Source organism: Aspergillus tubingensis (assembly GCF_013340325.1).
Source record: "Aspergillus tubingensis WU-2223L DNA, scaffold_7, whole genome shotgun sequence".
Taxonomy (NCBI): Eukaryota; Fungi; Ascomycota; class Eurotiomycetes; order Eurotiales; family Aspergillaceae; genus Aspergillus; species Aspergillus tubingensis.
In genome coordinates, this window is record NW_023336281.1 from 2780888 (window position 1) to 2800090 (window position 19203).

Consider the following 19203-nt stretch of genomic DNA (forward strand, 5'->3'; position numbering starts at 1 on the left):
GTAGAAAAGGTGTTGATAGTTTATTTCTTTCGGGGCCAACAGGGGGTTTTAGAGAAAGGCTACGACTACACCGTGGCTACTGACATGCCAGCAAGAGACTACTGTATAGTAAGTATGTAGCAAAGTGATCTCCATATGCAGATGCCTCTCTAGGCATCGCATTACCCCTCCTTCTAGCTACTGTATGTTATACGTCGAATCTACCACTTCAGCGCACGCCAGTGATAGCTCCTTGCTTATCATTGCAATTTTCAGATATCAGCACACCATTTCGCTGGGTGATATTTGATCTACATGATCATGCAGCAAAAAAAGAGAAGAAAATTCGAGACATGTGACACTATCATCAGTCAGAAGCATACATGAATTTTAAAGTCTTAGTGGATGCCATACTCAATGAACGCCCACGATTGGGTGGTGGAAGTGAAGTGGGTGATGATGCGTGCCCAAAGAACTACATAATTCATTCGTGAACGACATCTGTTCTCGAATGGGAATCAATGCATGATGCAAGAAGTATTTCCCTCATCATTCCTATCTCTCTGAGTGTCCGAATACCACGAGGAAGTCGGGACATCAACGACCAATGAAACTATTAGCGTTGCGGTTAGGGCGCATTGGAACAAAGTGTAAGAACTCCATAGTACCATCGCAGCAAGATGAAAGTGTCACTCAACATGGATGTAGCACTTAACGCCGCGCTATGCCAACTCGGATTTCAACCTCAGGATATCCTAGACCGCTTGGAATTGGGACATTTGCCGATGTGGACAAATGCGTTACAGTGGAAGTTCAATGGCGAAGGGCATCGCTTTGGCCTCGAGCAGTTCAATCAGTTGACAAGTGACTTTGACGTAGGTCGCTTTGATACCTCCATTGAAACACTGGTAGTTTTACCCATTTGCTGACATGACTCATGGCCTGGATCAGGCAATCTTGCATACTCCCTGCTGTCTCTACACCGAAAAAGCAATGGCCACATATCCAGAAACCCATGTCATCCTGAATACTCGCGACGTGGATGGGTGGCACTAGTCCATGGTAGCCACGGTCATTCGCTTTTTCGATCGGCCTTCGTGGATGATACTTTGGTATACGGACAGGATGGCGGCAGAGCTCTATGGATTTGATAGAGCCCCGTGGTTGTATTTATACAACGAGGACAAAGGAGACAAGATCAAGCAAGCCTTAATCGAACATAATAGTTACGTTCGCAAAGTTGTGCCACCAGAGAGGTTGCTGGAGTTTTATCGTCAGAATGGGTGGAAGCCACTCTGTCAATTTCGGAACCTTTGAAAGTCACAGACTCCATATCCTAGGAGAGATGACTCTGGAGGAAGACAGGCGGCTATGAAAAAATTCTGGAGAAGATGTGTACGGCGGGGTATCATGAAGATCACTCTGTCGGTTATTGAATTTAGCGCTCTGGTAGACAGCTACAGCGCTCGTTGGATAGTGCGGACTAGGGTATAGCTTGTGGTCATGTTGCGTTCCCGACGTCACTCATTCCCTCGTCTACTCTCAGTAGGGAAAAGTTTTCCGATGATGTTGCTGTAAAAAGCACTCCATTGATCATGTCAGCCTCGTAGACATCTTGGTATGTCCGCACAGGATTTATTACCGCCATCGATGAAACGGCATACAGCAGTAGATTTACGTGGCACGAAAGCAACGAATTTGGCGATATGTATAAGCTTGAGCTGTCACCTATAACCAACACTCCATGCACATGGCTCAATGATTGATGAGAATTATGTCTATCGCTGAAAGATCGATTTTTGCGCCGATCATGCAATACTACCTAATAGCCTCCCTCGGTCTTTACCTAACCTCATGGTCAATGCGTGCCCAAAAGCTAACAGTTTTCTGAATTATTGATCTTGGAATAGAAGAAGGCTGTTTTCCACTCCCAAAATTAATCCAGTAGGGACCTCATTGAAACATGTTCAAACTGCTCTTAATGGAAGACCTTTTCTCTTGCGATGGCGTCTCCTAATTTTCCTTTCTATCCTTTCTAAAAGAAAAAATACTTCGATATTTAAACTGCTCCTGCCAAGCGTAAAGCCTACCTGGCTCGTTTATCAACTGAAGCTCTCTACGAACGTTCTGCAGCCTGCTATCGTCGCTTATCCCCGTGCCGATGCGAGATCAGAATAAGTCAATTCGCATCCCATTTCTAGGGCAACTTTGAAAGACTCGGCCGCATTACAACGTTGCCAATCAGGCGCCACAGACAGCCAGGCATTACTGAATGAAGTCTTTAAGGACGCAACGCAAGAATGGTAAGACGTAATTGGCGGTGATACTACTGCAGACTTCTACGGCATGGAAAATCCCATCTCTGGAGCTTGGGATGCGATGGTCATGCCGGAATGTAATTCTGACAGGGCAAATGGATGCCATCCTTCATTGTATCTGCCAAGTCTCCTCTATGAAGGTGTTCAAGGACGCTTACACTATCCCAGTAGAGCAATGCTTCATTCCTCGCATCGAGCAGTTTATCCAAAACAATACCCGTCGCAGCACAGTAGTACTGCAAGCTTGGCAAGCATGGCTACAGAATGTCGACACTGAGGAGTCAGAAGTCTAATTCTCTCGGGGCATATCCAGAGCGCCGCGCTATATCGACGGCGCGTTCGAGTATGTCTTTGGCAATCGTAGCCATAAGTCCAACGACACTCAGTAATTCGATATCTGCCAATAAGATGGCATTCGCTGCTGATATTTTACCGAAACGTCGCAGCAGAAAGTTAAACTGTCCTATGAATAACTATTAGAGCTGGGAAAAGAAGCCCCTTGTGTTTCGGAAAGATAGAGATCTAAAATGTATAGTACGATTCGGTCAACCATGGAAGAGTGAAAGATATAAGCTACAGAATTATTCTTAAGTCATGAGACAGGGACAGCTTATCATTAAATTCAGATAAGAGATACTGCAGCTGTTACAATGAGCTTTTAGCTAGCAGAACAGGGCCAATGATATGATATAAGATAGTATCAGGATGAATATAAGTATGTATCTTTTCACAGGCAATAGTTTATGGATCTTAGCCTGTTCTTGGTATTATCCACAGGCTATAAAAGAAATTATGCTGATTCAAGTCAACTTAGAAATATACATGGAGTGGAGCTCGAATAAAATAATCCGTCAGTCTGGATTGAAGTGATATAAACGAAATCAATTTTGTAGGTGAGGCCCCTATCATCTGTCATGCAGAGCCTCGCTTCACAACAATTGCCAAACAGTATGGACTTGAGTCTCATATGAGTGTGGACACTTTTGAAATACGTTGAAGACGACAACACATAGAAGAGTACAATCTGTTTCGAGAGTCTGTGTATTCTGCGTCTTCTAAATCACGGCTGTACAAACGCACATCTTGAAAGGTTTGAACAAAATCCTACAGAGTTTGAATACATCCAGTCGGTAAAGCAATGAGCCAAGGTCAGATCCTCACAGGTGGTTGGTGATCCAGCCACGTGACCAAACCTACTACTATGATCACTTCAATACGAGCTCCAGATATTACTTTATCACAACATCTGGCCTTATAAGAGACTGATAAAGCCAAAGAGCCTAGACTAGTCATATGTGTACTGCAAAAGGGCACGTCGGACCGCAGTTGCAGGTGTGCAGGAGAAGTCGGGCGGGCGATTGGCCTGCCGCTGTCAAATTGGTCGAACCACGTTGTTGTAACGTCCGGTAATGCATTAATTCCTAACTCCGCTTCCCCCCATCCCGTGACCAGCCGGGCGGTGAGGAAGGAGGGGTCGATACCAGCCTGCAGCAAGCAACTACAGTGTAGAGACTGATAGAAATTTCATTACAAGCTAGACATATAATACTAAAATGTGACTGCCATTATTGACTTTGTTTTATTCCCATCCTATCTATTTCCCTCAAATACTTCCAACAATATTTTCTTCGAAAGAAGCTGACCAAGATGATGAACATGAAGATGTTGGCCAGTGGAACTAGGCCGCAATTGGGTAAGCTCCATACCTTAATTACCCACTCAGGATGGCGGGAAAGAACTTCTCTGGTACAACGGATCATGATATCAGCACACTTCAGCACTCTTTGCCACCCACCCACCTGAACACGGGATCACCGTTGAGAGGGAGGCTGGAGGTTTACAAGTAAGGTGGCTAAAGATACCGGAAGAGCTCGTGTACGGGAGAGAGAGGAGCTATGAGCTCTGTAAGCTTATAGTAACTGGTTATTGGATGACCTCTCCAGAGGAAGGTGTAATTTGCCCATAAACCATGGTCAACTCCCATTACCTTAGTTCCAGTCAGTCTGTGCTGCTGGGAAGTGCGGGCACCCAGAGAGGAAATCGAACGAGGTAGGTATTGATGATGAGTCCTAATACTAGTAGTTGTGCAGTATAGTAGTTCAGCCGTCATTACGGATACTCATCCACAATCTACCATTATTATTACCCAGTACGTATTTCCCTTGATTCATAACTATTACGATAAGCAGGACTGGTGGGCACTGAAAAAGAGAAAAGAAAAGATACTAGATACTGGAGGGTAAAGAAAAGTAACCGACGCTAAGCAGTGAAACGGTAAGGAAACGAGGGGCCCGACAAGAAAAAACGCACATCCCAGATTTGAAATCGGAAAAAATCCCACCAGCACAAAAAAAAGTGTCCCCACCCGCCGCCCTCTCGCTTTCCTTCCCTCTTTTCCCCTCTTCCTCTCCATCCGCCCTCTTCCCTTCCCTCTTCTCTCTTTTTCCTTCCTTCACCTTCCTCCGCGAAGCCATCTCTGTCTCTTTCCCCGGAGCAGCGCACATAGGCCTTTCTTGTCCTATTTGATCCCTCGGTCGAGCTAGCTCTCGATCTTGGTCCTTTGTGTGTCGTTCTTCCTTTTTATTTTCTTTTTTTACGAAACCCCGCCTCTACGGCAGTTGACGAGAAAAATCAGTCAAGATGGTCAAGTACGTTCACCCACACACTCCCTGTCAATCTCTATAGCGATGCTATACTATCGCATTAGATGGGTTGACGGATCTGCATCATATCTTGGAAACTTGGAATAACGTGCTAACGATGTTATCTATAGCTTCACTATCGAAGAGGTCCGTTCTATGTTCCCCGCACCCACCTGCATCGGGCTGCTTTTCGACATCTGAGAGGGCAACCCCGGCCCAGATTTGGGAAAAGCAATCAATCAACGAGGATGGAAGTGTACTAATGCTGGGAATAGATCCGCGGCCTGATGGACCGCCCGGCCAACATCCGTAACATGTCCGTCATTGCTCACGGTATGTGCTTGATCCAGGTCTTGGCATCATGGATGGCCATGTATCTTTCGAATGAACCTCGCTGACCAGCAACCATAGTCGATCACGGAAAGTCCACCCTTTCCGACTCCCTGGTCCAGCGTGCCGGTATTATCTCGGCTGCTAAGGCTGGTGAGGGTCGTTACATGGACACCCGTCCCGATGAGCAGGACCGTGGTATCACCATCAAGTCCACTGCCATCTCCCTCTACGCCAAGTTCCCCGATGAGGAGGATCTCAAGGAGATCCCCCAGAAGGTCGATGGCTCTGAGTTCCTGATCAACCTGATCGATTCCCCCGGTCACGTTGACTTCTCCTCTGAGGTCACTGCTGCTCTGCGTGTCACTGACGGTGCCCTGGTCGTCGTCGACTGTGTCTCCGGTGTCTGTGTCCAGACCGAGACTGTCCTTCGTCAGGCCCTGACTGAGCGTATCAAGCCCGTCCTGATCATCAACAAGGTCGACCGTGCTCTGCTCGAGCTCCAGGTCTCCAAGGAGGACCTGTACCAGTCCTTCTCTCGTACCATCGAGTCCGTCAACGTCATCATCGCCACCTACTTCGACAAGGCTCTTGGTGATGTCCAGGTCTACGCCGAGAAGGGTACCGTTGCCTTCGGTTCCGGTCTCCACGGCTGGGCTTTCACCGTCCGCCAGTTCGCCGTCAAGTTCGCCAAGAAGTTCGGTGTTGACCGCAAGAAGATGCTTGAGCGTCTCTGGGTATGGAGCAACCCATCATCTCGTCAGTGTATGAATTTCGCTAACAATCAAAACAGGGTGACAACTACTTCAACCCCTCCACCAAGAAGTGGACCAAGACCCAGCCTGAGGTCAACGGCAAGCCCGTTGAGCGTGCCTTCAACATGTTCGTTCTGGACCCCATCTTCAAGATCTTCCAGACCATCAACAACGACAAGAAGGACGAGATCCCCAAGCTCCTCGAGAAGCTTGAGGTCAAGCTTTCCAACGACGAGAAGGACCTTGCTGGCAAGCAGCTCCTCAAGGCTGTCATGCGCAAGTTCCTCCCCGCCGCTGATGCCATGTTGGAGATGATCTGTATCCACCTTCCCTCCCCCGTTACTGCCCAGAAGTACCGTGGTGAGACTCTCTACGAGGGTCCCTCCGACGACGACTGCGCCGTCGGTATCCGCGACTGTGACCCCAAGGCTCCTCTGATGCTTTACGTCTCCAAGATGGTTCCCACCTCCGACAAGGGTCGTTTCTACGCTTTCGGTCGTGTCTACTCCGGTACCGTCCGCTCCGGTCTTAAGGTCCGTATCCAGGGTCCCAACTACGTCCCTGGCAAGAAGGAGGACCTGTTCGTCAAGAACATCCAGCGTACCATCCTTATGATGGGTCGTTTCGTCGAGCCCATTGAGGATGTTCCCGCCGGTAACATCGTCGGTCTGGTCGGTGTTGACCAGTTCCTGCTCAAGTCTGGTACCCTCACCACCTCCGAGACTGCCCACAACATGAAGGTCATGAAGTTCTCCGTCTCCCCCGTCGTCCAGCGTTCCGTTGAGGTCAAGAACGCTCAGGATCTGCCCAAGCTGGTCGAAGGTCTTAAGCGTCTGTCCAAGTCTGACCCTTGTGTCCTGACCATGATCAACGAGTCTGGTGAGCACGTCGTTGCTGGTGCTGGTGAGCTTCACCTCGAAATTTGCCTGAAGGATCTCGAGGAGGACCACGCTGGTGTTCCCCTTCGTATCTCCGACCCCGTCGTCTCCTACCGTGAGACCGTCTCTGGCACTTCCAGCATGACTGCTCTGTCCAAGTCTCCCAACAAGCACAACCGTCTGTACCTCACTGCCCAGCCCCTTGACGAGGAGGTCTCCCTGGCCATTGAGGCTGGCAAGATCACCCCCCGTGATGATTTCAAGGCTCGTGCCCGTCTCCTTGCTGACGAGTACGGCTGGGATGTCACCGATGCCCGTAAGATTTGGTGCTTCGGTCCCGACACCACCGGTGCCAACTTGCTGGTTGACCAGACCAAGGCCGTCCAGTACCTCAACGAAATCAAGGACTCTTTCGTCTCTGGTTTCCAGTGGGCCACCCGTGAGGGTCCCGTCGCTGAGGAGCCCATGCGCTCTATCCGCTTCAACATCCTTGATGTTACTCTGCACGCTGATGCTATTCACCGTGGTGGTGGTCAGATCATCCCCACCGCTCGTCGTGTCCTGTATGCTGCTACCATGCTTGCCGACCCCGGTATCCTGGAGCCCATCTTCAACGTCGAGATCCAGGTCCCCGAGCAGGCCATGGGTGGTATCTACGGTGTCCTTACCCGCCGTCGTGGTCACGTCTACACCGAGGAGCAGCGCCCTGGTACTCCTCTCTTCAACGTCAAGGCCTACCTGCCCGTCAACGAGTCCTTCGGTTTCCCCGGCGAGCTTCGTCAGGCCACCGGTGGACAGGCCTTCCCCCAGTCTGTCTTCGACCACTGGGCTGTCCTCCCCGGTGGATCTCCTCTTGACCCCTCCACCAAGCCTGGTCAGGTCGTCACTGAGATGCGTAAGCGCAAGGGTCTCAAGGAGCAGGTTCCCGGCTACGAGAACGTAAGTTGAACCCCGTATTTCTATTCCTCTGATGAGATCACGAAGCTAACTTATATGAACAGTACTACGACAAGCTGTAAAAACCTTCCTTACAAGCCGACTAAATTTCGAACTTGTGATGGATGGAATCCTCTGTTTATGAGATTGACGAATGCAATACCCTGTCTACATTGAGGGGGAGGATATAAAAGAAAAACAGCTTAATGTCGTATGTGGATTTTCGACCGCTTAGAGAAGTAGAATCGAGCTGTGCACGAGCATCTGCGATGGCTTTATTTTTACGTTAACGACCGCGAGGGATTTTCCATAGCTCCTTTCCTATTCCCTCGATTGGACATGAAAAAAATATGATGGTTTTCAAGTTCATTTTTAGTACATCGTCACTTCAGACTCGTAGTTGGTTTGTAGGCCAGATAGGAGAATAGTAGCAGCGTCGGTGGTGACGTGATGTGGTAGGTCAACCGGGCAGCTCTCCCAGCGTAGGTCACGTGGTGAGACTGTCATCCGCGTCGCTCGCGTTTCCCCGGCTTTTTTGGTCCGCAAAGCTCTGTTGCTATCTCCTCGCACGTCTTTCCTTCATCACACAATGACTTGCGCAAGTCTCTGATTAAATTCACCGGCAAACCTTTCTTTCGTCACTATATTCATCACCCGCATTTTCGACGCCGTTTTTGATCCCTCACCCAAACCTTTTTTCGGGCGCCGCCAAGTAACGCCTGCTGCCTCTTCAAGCTCCTCGAGGATCTATTCCTTTCCGGCAACAGTCGCCTGGCACGGTTTCAACCTTGCGCGACAACATGCAGCTCACCGAGGATCAAGCGACTGAGGTGAAGTCGTGGGTAGTGAGGAAACTGGAAGATATGTAAGGCTCATCTGCCCGGCGACTGCTTCTCCAAGACGTTCCCTGCGCTGTATCACAAGCTAACGAATAACTCTCCGGTTCAGATCGGATGCCGATTCTGACGTGCTTGCCGATTACGTCCTGGCGCTTATCCGAACAGATGCCCCGGACGAAGAGATCCGGAAGGCTTCGGTGGACAATCTGGAAGACTTCTTGAGAGAACGTTAGTCATGTTGAGGTACTTGCTTGCGCGGAGAAAGCGCAGTTGGCTCACTGGCTTTTATTGCATATCTAGACACTGTTCAGTTTGTCGATGAACTCTTCACAACGTTTGCGCCCAAGCCGCAGCCCGTTCAAACCGCCGCGATGTCCCATGATGGTGCTGCAGGATCAGCTTCGGAACAGCAGCAGGCCTTTGGAGCTCCCTCCGGCCCAGCAAATGGCCCCTACGGCATTCCACAGTCGCAAGCTGATGGCTCCAATTTCAATCGCAAGCGTAACTACCACGAGGGATTCCAGGCCGATCAGGAGCGCGACGATGGACCCCACCATCGCACATACAAGACCCCTCGCCGGGGGCGTGGCGGTGGCCGGGGAGATTGGATGGGTAGGGACGGCGGCCGCGCAGGACCGGCTGGTCCGGGACAGTTCCATCCTGGTGCAGCGGGATTCCCAGTGATGCCTCCTGCGTTCCCCGGCTTTGACCAGAATGATCCGATGGCAGCGATGATGGCTCTTCAGAGCATGGGTTTCCCTCAAATGCCGGGCATGCCTCCGATGCCGATACCACCCCCGGGCGCCGGGGCCGGCCAGCAGCCGGACAAGATGGGACCCAAGAGTTCGGAGCGGTGTCCGTTCTATGAGACTCAGGGTATCTGCTACCTTGGCGCTACATGCCCGTACCAGCACGATGCCATGCCAGGGTCTTCCAAGGAAGATGGTGAGTGGGCGGATTGATTGCGTTGGCTGCTGAACGAACTCTGCTAATGATGGGGGTTTTTTTAGAATATGATCCAAAATCCTCCAACCTCATCACCGACTTCCAAAGGCGCACGGATACACCTATGCGAGGCAGCGACAGAGGTCGCGGCCGCGGTCGTGGTGGGGACCGGGGTGGCTTTGGAGGCAGGGGACGACGCTCTGAATTCTCTTCTGCTGGGCCTAACGAGGATACGACGATCACGACCATTGTTGTTGAGCAGATTCCTGATGATAAGATGGACGAAGCCACGATCCGAGAGTTCTTTTCACAATATGGCGAGATCACTGAGGTCACTCTACAACCACACCGGCGACTGGCCTTGATTACCTACGATAACCACGCAGCTGCTAAACGGGCATGGTCTAGTCCCAAGGTGATCTTTGATAACCGATTCGTCAAAGTCTACTGGCATAAGCCCAAGGGTGATCGCAATGGTGACCATCGGTCTCCTGCCGGCGACGCCATGAACGAGGGACCAGCTTTCAACCGCGAAGAGTTTGAGAGACAGCAAGAGGAAGCCCAGCGGGCGCACGAGGAGAAGTTAAAGAAGCGCAAGGAGACCGAGGAAGCAAAACAAGCCCTCGAGCGACAGCGCGACGAGCTCCTTAAGAAGCAGCAGGAAGAGAAGCTTCGTCTGATGCAAAAGCTTGGCGGAAAAGAAGGCGGTGATGGCAGCGCCTCTCCGGCCGACGAAGCGGGTGTGTCACAGGAGAATGCTAGTGACCAGACCCAGCAGCTTCGTGCACAGCTGGCCGCTCTTGAAGCCGAAGCGAAGAGTCTTGGTATCGACCCCAACGGTGCTGGTGCGGGCGCACCGTACTCCTACCGCGGTCGCGGAAGAGGATTCGGTGCTCGTGGTGGATTTCCGCCCCGGGGCCGTGGTTACGACCCGTCCTTCCGCGGTGGATATCGTGGTCGTGGCGGCGCTGCTCGCGGCAGAGGTGGTGTTCTACGTCTCGACAACCGACCCCGTAGGGTAGCTGTCTCCGGTGTGGAGGCCAACTCTGAGAAGGACGAGGCCTTAAGACAATACCTCATTGTAAGTTTTCTGCCTCCAGTCTTACCGTATTTTACACATTCAAAGCTAACACAATATACCAGGGCGTCGGCGAATACGAATCCATCGAGCCCAACCCAGACCAACCCGACTCAGTCATCGTAGCCTTCAAGGAACGCTACCTAGCCGAGAAGTTCATGTTTGGAACACGAGACATCCCCTCGGTAGGCCAAGTCCAGCTCACTTGGGTCCCTAACCCCCCTATCACCCTCCCAGCCAGCGGCACAACATCCGGCCCTGGCTCGGATACCAATAAGACAGGGTCAGATGAGGACACGGTAATGGACAACGCAACGGGGCCATCCATGCTACCGGAACAGAGCGGAGCACGCAAGGACGGCCCGCACGATGTGGACTACGATGTGGCGGAGGTGGATGACAGTTGGGGAGTGGAGTAGAGTAGATTCTACCTACCTGCTTTCGAGTGTAAATCATGCTCATGATGGGATGGACTGATGGATGGATTGATAGATAGATATGTCTGCACTTGTTTTTCATATTCCTGGCGTCTTCTGGGGAAGGGAAAATGGTTCTTTTCTTGTCTCGTTGCATAAAGTAGTCGTCAGTGTCTTCTTCTTTGATCCCTATTTGCTTTGATGTGATAGACTATGCTGGGTATGTATATGTATATGTATGTATGTACCTGGCTCGATTTTCTCTGGCCTTTAGGCTTGTACGATAGTTATGTGACTCTGCAGATGCAACTCATGGGTGATGATGCTATAAGTACTGTTCACGTGGTCTGATGGTAATATATTCGATGTAACCACCATCCTATATGACTTAGGACCAAGTACGACCATCATGAGAATATTGTATTATGATTATTGCAACTACTTCTAACTACTATTCCGATGAGCATAAGAAAAGAAGAAAAGAAAAAAATCCTCGTCCATCCGTTATTGGTTCCTCCCTTATCTCCGTACCATGGCATATATACCTCTTCTTCGAGGCAAGTCCTTCAGAGGATTTGCCAGATGATGCAATTTCATCATCCAGCAGCAGCCCTCAAACGCCTACGCCTCGCTCAATGATAGAACATTGGATCCCCCTGCGCCGGCTCCAGACTCTCCCATGCCTCCAAGCTAGGAGCATTTGCTCCCTCATCCCACTCCGCAACGCCATCCTCATGACAAGCCTCGACATTGACGCGTACCAGAACGCCATGATCTACCAAGAACTCCAGGCCATTAGCCACATACCACTGGATGCCACCCCCAGGTTGATCGAACCACGGAGCAATTTCCCCTTGCTGGGCAATAAACGGCTTCGCCACCTGATAAACGTAGTAATTGAACTGCGGGCTATTCGAATACTTATTCAGGTTCTTCGGCGGGATAGCCCGTGCGCTGTACTTAGTGCCCAGAGGGGCCAGAAACCCACCATAAGGACTGCCGAAGCGGTCCACGCAGCTGCCAACGCGGGGGCCTCCTGGTAGAGAGCCGGCTTTGAAGCCATCGTCGTCCGGATACGGTGGATCTTGCCAGGGTTTCACGTTCCATTTGGCCCACTTGTTGAGCCATTCGCGAGGACACAGGTCCCCAAACGGTTTCCATCCCTCGAAGATGTTGGTCCAGTTGCCGGACGTATCGATGACCGTTGGACCCAGCCATTTGTTTTGGCAGAGACAGTCTCTACAGAAGAACTTTCCCTGTACGGGATCTCCTTCCTTCGGCTGTATGCCATCGCAGAAGTTCTGGCCGCATGTCTCTGGGATGGCACTTTCCTGTGTCTAGGTGGGTTAGTATGGGTTACTTGAAAACTTTTTTGCGTCGACTTGACTTACCACATCTGCAAGGGCTAGTGAGCCCAGCAATGGGAGAGCGAGCAGTGCGCGGGAAAGGAGGACCATGGTCGTTGTTGAATGGGATCGATTAATCCGAAGTAAAATAAGCGTGTGGACTTGAAGTTGATGAACAGGAACGATAGATCCTGATCTTCTACGCCTTTATATGCTTTTTGAAAGATGATTTCACCATGATGATCAACTCCTACTGAGTACACAAGGAATGCAGTCAGTCATTGTATTTTTATGCTAATTACCCATACCAACGCCATTCTCGGTATGCATATCACCAGTCAGCATCTACTATACTTGGTAAATAGCTACTACTCACCTGACGTATCTCATTCCAATTCCTTTAGTATGTACGCAGCAGTTACTTACCTAGGCAAAGAGAAACCCCAATCTACAAGGAAACTGTGAAGAAGTGGGAGCTGGTTTATGAGACAGGAAAAAGGCATGTTTGACTGCAATGATCTGCTAGCCATGTTCACCCGAACTCCACGATGAAATATGTTTTAGACTGCAACTACTTACTCGTACGAGTAAGAGCCAAAGTAGATCGCAGGAATGCTTCAAGTCATCTGCCAATTCGAGAAGGGTATCGGCATCGGTAAGCCCGGGTATATGGCATGGAGTAAGGCAGGGTTCGGTATCTAAATGCCGATCCCCGCGGAGCTTTTTGATCCTCTATTGGGTGGAGGGAGGAGACTGTTGATCCTTCAAGATATGGAGTGATTGTTTGGCTGTCGAAGGGAATTACGCTGTTAGCATCAGGCCATGAGAGCCTGAGGATTCAATCCACAACTAATATAGTTAATGTTTCATTGAACACCTGAGGCTCGTTACGCCTGCTTAATGCTTAAGTCTTTATTCTGAAGCTATTGCAAGGTTGTTGTGGCCAGACTACCATATCTTTTGGCAGTACCTTGGACCTTGCTGTGGATGGGGTCTTTTCAAGACCGATGCTGCTGCTGTAGTATCCCACCAGGGATCTAGTTCAGACATGCCAAAATCCCGTGACCTTGCTCGTTTATTTCCTGCCTATTTTGTTTTTCATCTTGCTCTTTCCGTTATATTTCATCTCCATATCGCTTTCCCTCTTTCAACAGCTTCTCCCTCTTTCAATGCCTAATTGTGAACTTGTTACTCGGACCCCTAAGACTGGTCACCACCGATATATCCCAGTGAACACCAAGGAAAGCCGTGGTGGCAGTCATGAGGCTCGACTCTCATCTCAGTCTTTCATTCCACATTACGACATCCAAATATAATGAAGCCTGCAAGGATACTCCAGCTACTTATTGAATATATAGAAAGTTGTATTGTCTTTACTAGTAACGGCATACACCCCAGTTCTCAAGCACCCCCTACCTCCGCTGCCCGAGGAACAGGGTCCGTGCAATGCACAATTCCCATCGCCAGCACTACACTTCAGCTACCACCTAATAATCCTGAAGACCATAGACTCTCTCCATCGGCCCAGCAGCCTCCCAAGCTTCATTAACCCCAAAAGTCGTGGCTCCGACCAACTTAAGCTTGCCGTCAATTTGCAACTGGGTTACATTCGCATACCACTGCCAGCCACCTCCAGGCTGGCCATACCACGGCAGGATCTCCCCACCCAAAGCCACAAACTCCTCAGTCACATTGAATCTCCAGTAGTTGTACATGGTACTACCATTGTACTTGTTCAGACTACTTGGCCCGATGGATCGCTGTCCGTACGGAGTGTCCGCCGGGGCGAGATAACTGCCATTTTGCGTACCAAAGCGGTCCACCAAGGTGCCAACCCCTAGACTCACATTCTTGGGACAGCCATTGAAGCCATTGTTGGGTGGATAGACAAGTTTGCTATAAGTGGGGTTGAATCCATTGTCGGTCCAGTTCGCCCAGGTACAGAGCCAATCTTTCGGACAGAGGTCGCCCAGTGGAACCCAGTCGGTAAACATGTCGGTGAAGTTGTCGGTCGGTTGGAAATTGGCCCATCCTAGCAATTTGTTCTTGCAGATGCAGTAGTCGCAGTAATAACTCGTGTCGGTCGGATCCGGCTCTATGCCGTCGCAGGCATCGACGCAGGTTGAGGGATAGTCTTCGGCCTGTCGGAGGATGGGGTGGTGTTAGTGTACGTGCTTCTCCGCTTTTTGCCTCCCTCCCCCATTCTCTCTACTATGTATATACATCCATGGTACTATGATGAGAGGGGTTGAATTGGGACTCCGTACCTGAATTGCATGAGACAAAGTCCCCAGTAACGGGACAAGAAGTAGCGAGACTCGGGCAAGGATAACCATGGTGATTACTAGGTACTACTAGTAGGTACTGAGACGAGCTGGAGGCCAATCAATTTGTATGACCTATCTGCAAGACTGAAGACTACATCCTTGAGATGGTAATACCTGACTTATATACTATTTTGTTTTCCATCCATCTCATCATTCACAACGATTCCTTCTCACTATACCCAAGAAAGGGAGAAATAGAGGGACGGAAGGACATACCTAGATGTCATTCCGTAACCTATGGTGGAATGCTATATACTTAGCTACGAGAATGTACACCCAAGCCCGAAAACACCCAAGTAGGACCACAAATTGAATTGCTGCATGAAGTTTGTGTCTGACATTACTATCAAATAACTCGCATCTTGAACAATAAATCTGCTCTCTATAAAAGAAACATCCAAGAAAGATGGGGGAAAAAAGAGAGACAGAATACTTAGTACACCCTATACACTCGCAAGAGAACCCTAGCACCATTTATCTATTTGTTTATCAATTTTTCTAAATAGCCCTTGTACTACTCCTCTCCTAATATAACAAATATTTGCTAGACCCAATACGGAAAGAACTCTACAGGAAATATGCGGGGAATAGGACGGAAGGCCCGATGCGTAGCTGTTGGCGGGCTTGACTTAGCTGAGAGACGGATGGATAGGGAAGGACGCGTGTGAGGCTTGTTTAGGCCTAGCTGAGTGAAGACAGCAACTAGCTTTGGTAGTGATAGTAGTGATAGTAGTGGTACTGGTAGTTTTTAGGGGCCATTCTGTGAGCTGCTTGGGAGGGATTGATTGCTCGACCAGTGGACGCTCCTACTGTATTCAATTCACATACAAAAAGACTATTACAATGGAAGTGTGGGGAGACGTGCTACTAGAGTATTACCCTTGAAAAGGGAACCGGGTAGAAAGTCCCGCGGAGTTTGTACTGGTTGTGGAATGGAATTTGTGGCTTTGGCTTTCAGGGTTGACAGTTATCATTGACCCCAAGGGGTAAGTGTAGATAATCACTCTGAGCGGTTGCTATAACCCACATATTCCAAGTCACATGATTCACTTCCCAATGAAATCAACGAGACCGGGCCCATTGATCCTGCATGTTCTGTGGAACAAGTTCAACCATGTATCCATCCTAAGCAACCGTCAATGAATTAGGTACTGTGATTGATAGAGTCAGGTCAGCCCACCGGATCAGCCACACACGCAATCTGATCGTAAATCTCCTTGAACTTTGGATGTACATCCCCCGTCCCCAAGCCGCGATGCTCTTCCCAAGCACTGAGAGGAACACTGCCCCTGGAACTATCCCCAACCTCTTTCAGCACGTGTACACCTTCCCCCCTCAGTCGCTCGACAGCCGCAGGAACATCCGGGACAGTGAAGCCTAGATGGCCAAATCCCAGGTTAGGAGGCAAATTCCCTGTAGACACTCTAAACTCTTTATCCTTCTCAGTCCCATGAATATGGTAAAACTCCAGCAGCCCGATGGTCTGGGTGAGTTCACGGACGTTGGCGACTCGGAAGGCCCAGGCAGAAAGGTCGGCGCGGTCGCTGGGAGTGGGGGGATAGCCAAGGTAGTACATGGTGAAAGGGCCGGCGTTCATGGTGAAAATGGTGCGCATGCCCATGAGATGGACGTAGAAATGCAGAGTGCGCTGAGGATCTCGGATGCGGAGCATAAAGTGATTCAATCGGTAACCGACCGTGTCGGTTGTCAGAGGCGGGTCTGTGTTATGACCCCCAGGAAGATAGATGCCAGCCTCGAAAGGAGATGATTGAGATGCGGAAGGTGTTGCTTCATTCATTTCTTTGGCGTGACGAAAGATTGTAGCTTGGAAGAGCGCAAGTTGTTTGCACGCAAGCCGGAGGAAACCTGTACCAGCAATGGGACCAATGCGCGCGGGATGCTCTACGTAGCGAAGCCCCTTATAGGAGCTAAGGAGCACAATGGTGGAAGATTCTCCAAGTATGACCGAATAATGACCTGTTTGAGCAGATAGTGGCATTAGTGGACCATGGAAACATGATGTTGAGAACGCCACGACCGTTCCTTTCGTCTGAGGATATAGTAATCGCAATTGTAAGAGTAATCTAGGGCTGGCCTGAACCAGATATTTGACCCAATTTAAGTGCGACTCCAATAGCGATTCTTCAGGTTGGGGTACCAAAGAGTATATGCAAACCAGGGCAAGTGTTGCCCCTGTCCTGTTGATGACTGCCATTTTGAGCCGTACATGTGAGCTTAGAAAGGCAGGCAGGCTGAACACCAAGGGCTGTGTCCGAATGCCTCTCATCCACCTCGTCGGTTATGCTCTTGAGAGCTGTCAGCTTGCTTAGAGCCATGGTCCGTGAAGCTGGACTGGGTCGAAGCAAACTTGACTTCGTCATCGCTGTCACTGTCCATTTGATCCAGAATCCGGTCGATCTCGTCTCCAGCGTGCGATTCTAGACCAATCCCTTGATCGTTTGAAACTGGCATAGGCCGACCACGGGGATTACTGACTTGAGAGTCTTGACTATGGGGCACTCGAGAGGCCGAGCTTCTGGAATCGTGGCTGCTCTGAAATATATTTCGTTGACGTTGGGAATGCTGGGAGCTTGAGTGATAGCCCGAATGTCCAGGACTAGACATGAAAAGCAGAGTTTCAATAGCGTCCTGTTCCATAGCGCTATTTCGATTGTGGTTTTGATGACCAACCGTACCGTTATAAGAAGCCTGACGCATTGGGCCAAGAGGAGGAGTCCCAGGGACCTGCACCTTCTCTGAATTTGCAGCTGGCCTGGACACGCCAACCTCTTGGTGAGAACGATGTCTGCGATGCAGTGACACAGAAACTTTCGGGTGGTGCAGCGGCTCGTTGGGGTTGGGACGTCGACGGCGACTGCGGCTTCCACTTGCAATATCTGCAGGGGGTGCGAGTTTTGGACGGGGATGGGATTTTGGCAGATCGAGGTGTGAGGGTGGCGAGGCATCGGCGGATTGGGCCACAGGAGACAGCCGCCCAGGGCCGCTCGGGGTGTAGAAACTGGTTGTTGAGGGTGGATCCGGCGCAGACATTGTGGTTCCATCTGGTGAGCTATTTTCTCCCAAACGCTGAGCCTCTATCTCGCTGAAGGCGGGCAACAGTCCAACCTTAGCGAGAGATTCTGTACTAGGCGATAAGGAATGAGCATGGACGCCATGGATCTTCCTACTCTTCTCAACCTTGGCGGCAGCATACGATAACCGCGTTCGCAGGTGAACGGACAACTAAATTTGAAATTAGGATTCACATACAAGTCGCCGAAATTGATGTAAGGAGTAAGCCTTACCGCTGCAATCCTGCTCTCACGCGATAGGGAGCCAATACTATGAGAGCGACGTCGATCGGGACTGTCTACTTCGGAAGGGTGGTCCGCTCCAGGGGCATCGACAAGGTGTTTGGAGATCCCAGCTGCAGTCCTCTTCGGTGGGGCGTTATGTTTAGATGGGCTTCCCGGTACCGTCATAGAGGGACTATGGCTCTTCCGAATGGTGGACGCCAATGGTTCAGACCTGATCTGTTGCCCACCAGTGGACGCGTGTATACTCGTCCCCGTGGGTTCTGACGAAAGTTGGTGGTGCATTATTTCTTGCGCTCTATTGTATTCGAAGTGCTTTCCTTGCGCGACAGGAGGCAGACCCGTCGAGACCGAAGACTGTGGTAAGTGTCTATTGGAATTAGATGCCGGCTGATCCGATGGTGGCTCTGATGTTATGTTTACCGCCATGGACGACTCCGGCTTAGGTGGCGATACGCCAACACGACTGTTTCTATGATCTATGGTGTCATGATGGCGGCTCCCAGCTGGGCGGCTGTGGTGTTCGGTGGCTTCTGCAAGATTCCGCGACGCAATTTGGGGTTGGGGGTTCTGCACATGTGGGCGTCCGTCTAACCGCGACGATCCACTCATACTGATAAAATGAGCGGCGGAAACCTGACACTGCAGGTCTTCTGAGGAATCTCAATAAGCTCTCGGGTGTGGCGTTTGCACATTCCTCCGATGGCAGCAGAGGAGGCAGAGGGTAAACAATCACGAGGGCTCTCACACGGCCTGGCGTCTAGCGTCAAATAGAGGCAGATCACCGCCCGCTTCTGACGTTGTTGGGCACGGGAAGGTCCGAAGCGGAGCTGTCAGGAGCACTCAGTCCACTGAGACAAAATGCCTGAGAAGCTGTTTGCTGCAAGGGATGGCGTTCGAAGAATCCACACGTGCAAGGCGGGACTAAGTACAAGCAAAATCACGTTGCTGGTCTCCGCACGTCAATCCCGATGCCTGATGGATCGGCTTGAGGGGCGCGAGGGAAGGATGAGGAGGGATGCCATATGTAGACGAGAATCCGCCTACATGGAGAACAAATTGAATGCAGAGCTAGCGTTCACTGCGCTGGTGGGCGCTGG

At 50.4% G+C, this 19203-nt stretch overlaps 7 protein-coding genes across 7 annotated transcripts; 3 read left to right on the forward strand and 4 right to left on the reverse strand.

Moving 5' to 3' along the window:
• Positions 1 to 677: 677 nt before the first annotated feature.
• AtWU_05882 (elongation factor 2) lies at positions 678 to 1035 on the forward strand (the record flags this gene model as incomplete). Its single annotated transcript, XM_035500992.1, has 2 exons — positions 678 to 854; positions 931 to 1035. The coding sequence occupies 2 exons, from the start codon at positions 678 to 680 to the stop codon at positions 1033 to 1035; spliced, it is 282 nt and encodes a 93-aa protein (XP_035356885.1).
• Positions 1036 to 4937: 3902 nt separating this feature from the next.
• AtWU_05883 (elongation factor 2) lies at positions 4938 to 7921 on the forward strand (the record flags this gene model as incomplete). The annotated part of the gene is made up of 6 exons (XM_035500993.1): positions 4938 to 4945; positions 5071 to 5086; positions 5215 to 5272; positions 5351 to 6006; positions 6063 to 7841; positions 7904 to 7921. 6 exons carry the CDS (start codon positions 4938 to 4940, stop codon positions 7919 to 7921), a joined length of 2535 nt encoding a protein of 844 aa, XP_035356886.1.
• Positions 7922 to 8638: 717 nt separating this feature from the next.
• Positions 8639 to 11119, forward strand: AtWU_05884 (CCCH zinc finger and RRM domain protein; the record flags this gene model as incomplete). Its single annotated transcript, XM_035500994.1, has 5 exons — positions 8639 to 8703; positions 8787 to 8905; positions 8978 to 9622; positions 9688 to 10703; positions 10766 to 11119. The coding sequence occupies 5 exons, from the start codon at positions 8639 to 8641 to the stop codon at positions 11117 to 11119; spliced, it is 2199 nt and encodes a 732-aa protein (XP_035356887.1).
• Positions 11120 to 11748: 629 nt separating this feature from the next.
• On the reverse strand, positions 11749 to 12573 carry AtWU_05885 (TNT domain-containing protein; the record flags this gene model as incomplete). The annotated part of the gene is made up of 2 exons (XM_035500995.1): positions 11749 to 12453; positions 12508 to 12573. The coding sequence occupies 2 exons, from the start codon at positions 12571 to 12573 to the stop codon at positions 11749 to 11751; spliced, it is 771 nt and encodes a 256-aa protein (XP_035356888.1).
• Positions 12574 to 13949: 1376 nt separating this feature from the next.
• Positions 13950 to 14798, reverse strand: AtWU_05886 (TNT domain-containing protein; the record flags this gene model as incomplete). Its single annotated transcript, XM_035500996.1, has 2 exons — positions 13950 to 14603; positions 14730 to 14798. 2 exons carry the CDS (start codon positions 14796 to 14798, stop codon positions 13950 to 13952), a joined length of 723 nt encoding a protein of 240 aa, XP_035356889.1.
• Positions 14799 to 15851: 1053 nt separating this feature from the next.
• AtWU_05887 (putative lactoylglutathione lyase (Glo1)) lies at positions 15852 to 16587 on the reverse strand (the record flags this gene model as incomplete). Its single annotated transcript, XM_035500997.1, has 2 exons — positions 15852 to 15914; positions 15970 to 16587. 2 exons carry the CDS (start codon positions 16585 to 16587, stop codon positions 15852 to 15854), a joined length of 681 nt encoding a protein of 226 aa, XP_035356890.1.
• Positions 16588 to 17072: 485 nt separating this feature from the next.
• AtWU_05888 (uncharacterized protein) lies at positions 17073 to 18715 on the reverse strand (the record flags this gene model as incomplete). Its single annotated transcript, XM_035500998.1, has 2 exons — positions 17073 to 18032; positions 18095 to 18715. The coding sequence occupies 2 exons, from the start codon at positions 18713 to 18715 to the stop codon at positions 17073 to 17075; spliced, it is 1581 nt and encodes a 526-aa protein (XP_035356891.1).
• Between the last annotated feature and the right edge of the window lie 488 nt (positions 18716 to 19203).